Source organism: Pundamilia nyererei, unplaced genomic scaffold (genome assembly GCF_000239375.1).
Source record: "Pundamilia nyererei isolate P.nyererei 1_Seehausen unplaced genomic scaffold, PunNye1.0 scaffold00677, whole genome shotgun sequence".
NCBI classification, from domain to species: Eukaryota; Metazoa; Chordata; class Actinopteri; order Cichliformes; family Cichlidae; genus Pundamilia; species Pundamilia nyererei.
The window spans coordinates 42,368-52,719 of NW_005188078.1; the positions used below are offsets into that span (position 1 = coordinate 42,368).

The window sequence follows — 10,352 nt, forward strand, 5'->3', positions numbered from 1 at the left end:
TACCTCTGGTGCAAATTACTGACCTCTGTCATCATTTTAGGTGGGGGAACTTGCACAATCGGTGGCTGACTAAATACTTTTTTGCCCCACTGTACATTCATGCCCTTGATTAGTGAATGTAAACTTGTCATTGCTAACCAATGTACTGTGTCTGTTGTAATGTTGTAGTTGGTGGTGTTCACCCTGGCCCCACCATCCAGGCCATCCAGGGAGCATCTCTGCCCTCTCTATCCTCTCAGCCTGCCTCCTTGGTCAGCAGTCCTTTCCCAGCAGAAGATGAGCAGCACAGCCAGCCCATTAGCCAACAAGGCCTGCACTACTTGCATTCTGCTTATAGAGTTGGTGAGTAGTTTATGTTCTCTGATTATATGTTAGTCCAAGTAGTCTGCATTATTAACCAATATGTATTCCTTGTCTTCTGTAAAGGCATGTTGGCATTAGAGATGTTGGGCAGAAGGGCTCACAATGACCATCCCAACAACTTCTCCAGGAGCCCTCCTTATACTGAGGACGTCAAATGGTTGCTGGGACTTGCTGCCAGGCTAGGTGAGACTTTACCAAATAAAGGGACATCTCTGGCTGCACTGACCTGGACACATATTTGCATTCTGTTTGAAATCGGGGAAGTAAGATAATAAAAGAAATACTTGCTACAGAAGCCAATTTTGAAAAAAAAAATACAAAAAAGGAAAGCCTTCAATTATATAGTAATGTTCTAGGTCTTAAGCCATCCATTATTTCTTTGCATTTTGCTGGGAAATGGCAAATAGATGCAACAATGTATTGAAACATTTGGAAAAATAAATGGGAAATGATGTATATGAGAACAGAGATTGTAAAATTATGACCATCTTTATTTTTCAACATAGCCTGAACTCTCTGTGGCGGATGGATGGGAATGATGATCCCATAAGGGATAAGGAAATAAAGAATAGAAAGAGTACAGTTTACATTTAATAAGCAACCAACTTGAATAAAAGTGCCACAGGTGCATAATGGGGGCCTTATACTGTAAGAGAGTGCAAAAATGTTACATATGCAATAATGGGGGGAAAAGACAAAAGTAAAAATGAAGTAAGACTGACACTGTGCAAGAGAGTAGTGCAAACTGTATTACTAAACTATATGAAAAAGAAGAAAGGGTAAAACCGATAACTATGTGTGGACTCTTCTGCCACAGAAAAACAGTTAGTGTACAGTTTTATAGAGAGTGGCAGGAATTTCCTGAAGCGTTCTTTATGGCAGGAAGTGTGAATCGGACTGAGGGAGAAGGAGCTCTGCTGCCTCGACATGTGGAGTGGATTTTGGTGTGATGGGTTCTCCATGATGGAGAGCAGTAAGCTCAGTGACCTCCTGTCCCTCACTGACCAATGATGCTTTCAGCTCTGCGGATTAGTTTGTTCATCCTGCCGGTATCTCTGGCACTGATGCTGTAACCATCCATCCATTCACTCCCGCTTATCCTTTTCAGGGTCGCGGGGGGCGCTGGAGCCTATCCCAGCTGTCATAGGGCGAGAGGCGGGGTACACCCTGGACAGGTCGCCAGTCTGTCGCAGGGCCAACACACAGGGACAGTCAACCATTCGCACTCACATTCACTCGCACTTTCACACCTAGAGGCAATTTGGATTATCCAATTAACCTATCCCCACAAGCTGCATGTCTTTGGACGGTGGGAGGAAGCCGGAGTACCCGGAGGGAACCCACGCAAACACGGGGAGAACATGCAAACTCCACACAGAAAGACCCCGGCCTGATGGTGGAATTGAACTCAGGACCTTCTTGCTGTGCGGCAACAGTGCTAACCACCGTGCCACCATGCTGCCCTGCCCTGCTGTAACCATGAAGACAAATAAACAGGCTTCACTCCAATCCACAGCTTCCTCTTCCTGACGTAGCAAAAGGATCAAATTAAATAATGAAGGGTCCTTTTAAAAAGGAAATAATGAAGCGTCACATGTCATTCAGTTTCAGACAGTTAGTCCTCTTCTTTTGTGTATGTTTCCTTTTTAGCTATTTTAATTGATGCTGGCTTAGCTATAAGCTTTCCTCTTTAGACTGCTTCAAGAGCATTTCAAGAGATAACGGGATTAACCGCTCCATGGTCATTTTCAGTTAAATTGTAATCTGTCTCGTTTTTTTTAATCTCTTCGACAGTTGATTTATTATTTGAAATTTTATAGATGATCTGTGTGTTGGCTGAAGTTTAATGCAAATCTGATTGAGACAGCGGTAGGAGTCAACTCAGGCAGCAATCCCTGGATCAGTTGACTCCTACCTCCATCTTAATCACTGTTACTCCTACCTGTCTAGATGGCTCAAGGCAGATTTTCTCTCACTCTTTCCATCCTGCCAGGAGTCAACTATGTGTACCAGTTCTGTGTTGGAGCAGCAAAAGGCGTCCTCAGTCCATTTGTCCTGCAGGAGTTAATCATGGAGGCCTTGCAAAGGCTGAACCCTGCCCACATCCATGCCCATCTTCGAACACCTGCTTTCCAACAACTTGTCCAGCGCTGCCAGCAAGCCTATCTGCAGGTACATCATATTCACCATAATACAGCGGTCCCTCGTTTATCGCGGGTGTTACGTTCTAAAAATAACCCACGATAAGTGAAATCCGCGAAGTAGCCAACTTTATTTTTTACAATTTACAACAGATGTTTTAAGGCTGTAAAACCCGTCACTACACACTTTATACACTTTTCTTACACAGGCATGAACATTTTCACACTTTTCTCTCTTGTTTAAACTCTAAAAGTTCAAACCTTCGTAGAAAAATAAGTCCAGTATTATAGGATGAAACCAGACACCCCCAGCTGCCGCTGACGGTGCCATATGTTTCATCGACATTGTTGCGTTTGTTGGGGAGAAAACTTACAAACATACAGTACAGCACTTCAGACTCACACTGCTAGCGAAGATTTGTGTAAATTTGACAATCTCGCGATATAGCGAGGGACCACTGTATTCATAATGGGGTTGATGACAAAGAGTAATGCAGGTTGGGCTGCAGGACTGATTCCCACAAGTATCTCATATTTATAGGTAATTAAAATCTAATTCAGTCAAATAAAGTAAAACAAAGTTTTTCAGTAAGGAGAGTAAAAAGTATCAGACAAGGGAAAGCACGATAGAGCTGTTGCAAAAAACCAGGTTCGGCCAATATTTGTCTACATGTGTTCGCAGACCCAAGTGACTGTCGTGGAAATTTTAACGAACAAGTCTGCAGACACGGTTACTATAATCAACACTGTTTATTATCACGCACACAAGAGAGAGTACATCCAGCAAGATGCTGTCATGCAGTCTCTGAGACGGAAGTGGAGCTCCCACTCCTTTATGCGTTCACAAAAAGGGAGGAAGTAACAAACTGATCATACCACCTCACGCGGCTCGCTATGAAACCTAACAAACACTCCACTACAACGAATACGCTGTTTCATGCCCTTGGTATTATCAGCGCCTGCAAAAGAGAGTTGTTTTCTTCAGCTGTTGAGGTTGACATGAGTTGAGCTAGTTCTAGATTGTTGAGTGGAAGTTTCCATTACGCTGCCACAACTGAGCATAAGCACTGCAGCACTTTAAATGAGAAAAAAATAAATTTTCTATTACATGACCGATTGGGAATCTGTTGTGATAACCTGAATCTGATAATACCCTGACTCGATTGCCGATTTTGATTTTCTTTTTACATATTTTCTGTATTTTTTTTCCGGCCACTTCATAGTGACTGACATATCCTCCCAGCAGCTAATTGTCAGATGTTGTGGAGGCTGCACCGAGCAATTATGTAGATTAACAGCTCCAGTTCCAAAAGTTTGTGATGCTGTGTGAAATACCAGTTCAAACAGAACGCAATGACTTGTTAATCTCATAAAGCCATAATTTATTAACAGTAGAGCATCAAAAACATATCAAATGTTTAAACTGAGAAATTCCTCATGTCATCAAATTTAAAATGAACTGGGCAACTAGCTGAAAAGAAAGCTGAAAAGAAACCGCTATATGAACATTTTGAAACTAATTGAGGTTGAATGGCAACAGGTCAGTAACATGTCTCATCTTAAACATTTGAGATGTTCTTTTTGTTCGATTCTCAATAATATATGGGTTTATAAGATTAGAAAATCATTCTTTTTTAAATTTACATTTTTGTTTTTTTGGACTTAGGTTGTAAATCATTTAAGCACATTTGTAAGTTGGTTGAATTTTACAGTGGCCTAGCTTTGTAGAAACACTGTTGTAAACTAGAAAAATTTGCATTTCCTGCGAAAATGCTGTGTGGATGCCTTAACGCTGAAGATGTCTGCTGAAAAAAGCTGAAAAAGTTGAAAAGTTGCAAAAAGTTGTATGGCGGTGAAGAAACTGAAAATTCTGCTGAAAACAGGTGAAGAAGCAGAAATTTTTGATGAAAACAGGTGAAAAGCCAAAAATTCTATTGAAAGGGGTAAAGACGGAGAAATTTTTGCTGAAAAGTGGTTTAAAAAAAAAACGCTGCCCTGAGCAGGATTCGAACCTGGCCCACCTGGGCCCTATTTCAGGAAGCCGGTTTAGAAAACTCAGAGTGAAAAACGATACTCAGGGTTGGGTAACCCCGGACTGTCCAACTCGGAATATTCGGTTTCAGAAAGGCTGATAACAATTAGTTCAGTCAACGCGGAGTTGCTTTAACCCCAAGTTAAGCGCGCGCACGAGGATACATAAAGCCCTGATTAGTGGAGCACAGATTAAGCGAGTCACCATGGAGACGGAGGGAAAGAAGGTGCGGTCAATGTATTTTACAGCGCTTGAGGCCAAAATTCTGATGGCAGCATATGCCGATAACATGCAAATTCCGCGGAAAAAAGCTAACACAGCCTCGCTGCAAAAGAAAGAGAGCATGCATGGCAAAACATAGCCGACAGAGTCAATGCGTGAGTGTTAATTTAAACATTGATCTAGGGATTTCCACCCATTTAACACGTTATTTTATTTTATTTTATTTTATTTTTTTATTTCATACATTTTATTTTGTGATGTGATGTGAGCGCAGGTGCAACCCAACAGGCCCCAAACGTTCCTGGCAGCAAGTAAAAATGAAATATAAAAATATAGTCCAAACAGGTAAGGTGTAATTGTATTATGAGCCATAGTGCTTGGTCTGTTTGTCCCATGTAAATCAATTGCAGTTAGAGGCTACATTAATTTCCCCTCTGTAAGCACTTATTGAAATTAGAAATGCTACAGGGAACTATGTACCTGTACATTAATGCTGTGGAAAGACTTCCTGTTCACATAGTCTCCTTCATTTACTGAAGGAGCAATGATTGGAATGTGAGTGCCATCTATACAGCCAATCAAGCCTGGGAACCGTGAGAATAAATGTAAAATTTAAGTAGTAGTTCAAATATCACCACATCATGAATTAAGTTTCGTTCATCCTGATACCTGCAATTTTGTGGCATCCCTCTTTGATAAATCTTGTGGGTCTATGACCGGGGAACACCACAAACGAGTACACGAGACGTTTCAGTGCAACTGTAACATTCCTGACTGCCCGACAGACAGTAGCCTTGGAAACGTGCTCAGCGTCACCAATATTATACAGAAAGCTCCCGTTTGCAAAAAACCGAAGTGCAATACAAATAATATGTACAGAACTGAGAGAATGTCAGCGATGTGTCACATGAGCAATATTAGGCCTGAGGATGTTATTCAAATGAATTATAGATTGTGCTGAAAAACGGTAACGTTCACACAGGAGATCATCAGGAAATGATAAAATGTCCGAACGCGCTCTGATCACTCTCTCCCGGCGGAGAGCTCTGCGGAGAATTTGGGCTTCAACATCTACAGGCTCTTCAAGGGAGGGGCACGCCATGTCTGACACTTCCTACAGTCAGATTTCTGACAAAGAGGCGGAGAATGTCAGGGTTAGTTGAAGTAAACCTGCTAGGGGGCAGGTTAGCTTCACGGAGTGTGTCGTCATAGTAACTCACTCAGAATTAATCTAAACTCGCTTTGTGAAACCGAAAACCCAGAGTTTTCGTTAACTCAGGGTATACTTACTCAGAGTTTGCACTAAACCGGCTTCCTGAAATAGGGCCCTGGTCTCAAGGCAGCCACTCATCTCACTGCGCCAAACTCATTCTCACACAGAATAGGTGGAGAGACTGACAATTTTGCTGAAATGAGCAGAAGCTGCTGAGAATTGTGCTGATAAGAGGTGAAAAGGCTGAAAATTTTGCAGAAAAGAGGTGAATCAGCAGAATTTCTGCTGAAAAGAGTTTTTTTTCCGAAAAAAGCTGAGATTTGTGCTGAAAAGAAGTGAAAATTCTGAAAATTTTCAGTTTTTTCTGAAAACAGCAGAAAAAACTGAAACTTTTGCTGAAAAGGGTTAAATAAGTTGAATTGGTAACTGAAAGAAATGTTGCCATAAGCGGGATTTGAACCCCGGCCTCCCAGTCTGAGAACGGCTGCTCATCTCACTGAGCTAAAACACAGCTCAGCCCAGCAAGGAAAATCAGTGACGCCATTGATAATATGGCAGAAATGGGCAAAAAAGATTGTATAAAAAATTCAATATCTCAAAAAGTATAGAAGTTATGAGCACCAAAAGTCATAGTAATAATTAGCAGAAAGAGCAGAATTTTTCGAAGTTTGAACGGTGCAAATAGCATGAACACTGAGAGAGTAGTTAAGCAGCAAAAAACGTACGGAAGCAACCAGAATAATAAAGAATAAAGAGAAACAGGAACTCATAAGGGCATCCACACAATTATAGTCTAGCATGTGTTATGTGTGAGTAGCTCCACTTAAATAGGAAGGTTCAGGCTACATTGTCCAGTGTCACCTCCTTTTCTCTCTGCAGCATATTCACCACCGGCTCATCCACCTGACACCTGCTGACTACGATGACTTTGTCAACATGATCCGCAGCGCAAGAGGTGCTTTCTGTCTGACTCCTGTGGGTATGATGCAGTTTAATGATGTGCTGCAGAACCTGAAAAGGGGCAAACAGACCAAGGAACTATGGCAGCGTATATCCCTGGAGATGGCAACCTTCTCTCCGTGAGCAGCACACTCGGGGAGACAAAATCTGCTCAGCGTCAGCCTGGGCCAAGAAGTCCCATCCAGCCTCCAGCATAGCTACTGCCACTGCACTGAGCTGACCACACTTACGTGTGATTTTGTTAGGGCCATTGCTTCCTGCTCCGAGGACTCAGTGAAGCGCACATAGGCAGTGCAATCGACTCCCATTCCCCAATTCACAGACTTACTTTCGTTTTTTGTGTTTGTCCACCAGAGCGTTGTGAAGTAGCCTGGTCACTTACCTGCTCTTCCTGGCTGATCTTTTATCATTGTTTATCGTTATGTAAATGTGGAATTCCGGTGTACTCCTTCCTTTCTTCATTTCTCCTCAACTTAAGACTGACAGGGATCTCTCCTCCTCATCCTCACTTCATTTTCACTGTTTTGTATTCTGTTTTTAGTTTTGTTTTAAAGGAAACCACTGCGTGAGTTATTTTTTATGCTGCAACATTCCTGTGTAGTGTTAGATGCTTCACTCACCAGAGTCTTGTCACCATGGATATGAATCATTACAGTGTGGGACAAAACAATGATTTGTGAGAAGAAGAAAAAAAGTTTAATATGAAGCATTTTATTGTCCCTATTGGTGAGGATTTTTCAGTATTTTGTTTAATCTTTTTTTGATACTTTGTAATAGGCTATGACACGTAAGCAAATAGGAATGGGACGAGAGTGAGGGAATGCTGAAGGTGCTTTTTCTGTTGTGTGGGATACATTTGTACATTTTAGCCTGCCTGAGAAGTGACATGAACAGCTCCAGACCAAAACCAGAGGCCACCTCACCACTGCTTAGGCAAACAATGTCTGCAAGGCCTTCTCGAGCTACACTGTCCAACAGTCAAAACACCTTATCAGTCCCATTTGGGCTAAGTTGTTTGTTTGTTTTAAAATAATTTTCCAATATAGAATCCCCAGATTTCCAGCAGCTGTCAGAACATTTAATAGATCTTTTATATAAATATAAAAATGCTTTAAGGCAAACTAATTTGCTTAATCTAATTTACAATGCTGTCTAAACACAGCTACTAAACAGACTCCTGACTAAAACGCAATAAAAAGAATTTAGAATAGCATGACCATAAATATTAAAATCACGCATCCAGCCCTTCTTCACCGCATCTAAAGCACTGACTAGTTTAAATGCACAGAATACAGCAGTGTGGATGGAGATGGCAGACCTATTGGAAGCAGCATTGTCCATTTGACTGATCCACATCCTTTTTCGTCCAAAGTTTTCCATATTGTAAAAGCCAAACATACCGTGTAAACACTCCTTTATAAGCCTTTCGTTTGTCCAGTGATATGGAGTGCATTTGCCTTGTTCTGATGCACCAAACAAAACTAAAACCACTGTTTGGATGATTGAAGTGTAAAAGAAAAACTTTCTGGCCGCACTCAGAAAAACCCAAATAAGCCACACAAAACTGAAATGTCTGCTTTATTATTCATGTGCCTGTTTTTGAAGGCTAGGAATTTGGTTCAGCAAATGTACATTTTTAGTGCAAACCATACACAGTGGACAAGTCCCAGACATTGCTGTCTCACCTTTCAACCACATTTGTTTTCTCTGCAGATTACACTGACATCTATTATAGTGTAATCAGTACCAGTCACCATATCAGCTTAGCGTTTTAGGTTGTCCAAGGTCCTGAATTATATGCTGCTCATGCTTTGTATACACTGTCACACATGTACAGTGTAGCTAATCATCTAAAACCCAAATGTTCTGAGACTATTACTTTGGTACCACGTTCTCTTAATTAGACATGGCTTTGGCTTTGCTCTGGAAAGTGCTATCTTCTTTGTTTTCAGTTTTCTGGTCCACTTAAGCCCCAACACTCTTCAAGACAGTTACCAGACACATATGACACAGTGTGTTTGAGTGGCCCTCTTCTTCGATGTGGTTAGCTCATAGCCCATGGTGCTGTTACTTCTAGACATGTTGACACAGTCCAGGCAGCTGCTGTGGTTCTGAAACTGGCTCATTGGTTCTGGACCTCACAGGTGAAGGTGACGTAGTAGAAAATGTACTGTGATATTTTTGTATTTCTCAAAAGTGTAGTTTGATTGAAAAGTTGTATATGTGCTGATTGCAAAAGGTTCTAATTGAGAGTGCAAAGACAAAAAATAAAAGCAATAGTAAAAGTGTAGAGTTTACTTTAATAAAGATCATTGAAAACACTAAATTGCTTTGACTGATTTGTGGGTTTGAGTAGGGATTTATTTGTTTTGGCCAAACCAACGTGTTTCTGTGCAATATCTCACCCATGGCCACAAGAGTTAGCAGTTATCAACTGATAAATTAGTAAGACTCAGATTGTTCAATCCTTTTCCTGACAATACCCACTGTCATATATACTATACAGCAGTCCCTCGTTTACGTTACGTTCTAAAAATAACCCGCGATAGGTGAAATCAGCAAAGTAGCCAACTTTATTTATCTAAAATTATTATTATAGATGTTTTAGGGCTGTAAAACCCATCACTACACACTTGTTACGTGTCTGCAGGCTGCATGTTTTCTTTCCCTCCCCTTTTGTTTGCCATTCCCTTAGGTCGCAGACTGCAGGCTGATGTCAATCTGGGGACATCCAATTAATTAGAAGAGGCCCTGATTGGACAAACCAGGAGTGAAGCCCTTGATAAGGAGACTCACCTGTGGTGGGCGCGGCTCTCTTCCCTCCTTGAATTGTTTGACACATGTGTGACGGTTTCCTGCTGTCTTTCTTTTGTTTGATGATTGTGGTGGGAGTAAAGTGGATTAGGTGAGTTTGGGGACCCCATACACTTACTCACGTAGAGTCTTTGTGTTAGAAACACTAGGTAAGTAGGTTGGTGCCACCCATGTAATTTTGAGCTTGTTTTAAGTTGAGGTTTGGGTCTATCTCTCCTGTTTGTTGCTTTTCTAGGATAGTAGCTCAGCTCAGCTCAGCTAAGTTTTGGTTTTGTCTTTTTTGTGTTTTGTTTTGTTTTTTTTGGCACAACCTAACTGTCCCTTTTCCCCCCACATTTGTTGTTTGAGTCTGGGTTGTTTATTTTGTGAGAGCGCTGCCATTAAACCTTTTTTCATAACACCTGTACTGAGTTTCCGGAGTTGTTGTGTTATCCCCTCCTGCCCTCGGGGAGACGTAACACACTTTATACACTTTTCTCAGACAGAAATGAACATTTTCACTTTTCTCTCTTGTTGGGGAGAAAACTTACAAACATACAGTACAACACTTCAGAGTCACACTGCTAGTGAAGATTTGTGTAAATTTGACAAGCTGAACGCATTCTGT

At 41.3% G+C, this 10,352-nt stretch overlaps 1 protein-coding gene across 1 annotated transcript in view; it reads left to right on the forward strand.

Annotated features, from left to right (window-relative positions):
• Nucleotides 1–9,257, forward strand: part of LOC102194326 (zinc finger SWIM domain-containing protein 8-like) — an 11,783-nt gene extending 2,526 nt beyond the window's left edge. Inside the window, exons 2-5 of the mRNA XM_005754835.2 lie at nt 169–342; nt 427–546; nt 2,357–2,535; nt 6,851–9,257. Coding sequence (XP_005754892.1) covers nt 169–342; nt 427–546; nt 2,357–2,535; nt 6,851–7,054 — 677 coding nt within the window. The 3' untranslated portion in view covers nt 7,055–9,257. The remainder of the gene's footprint in view (nt 1–168; nt 343–426; nt 547–2,356; nt 2,536–6,850) is intronic.
• Nucleotides 9,258–10,352: the final 1,095 nt, after the last annotated feature.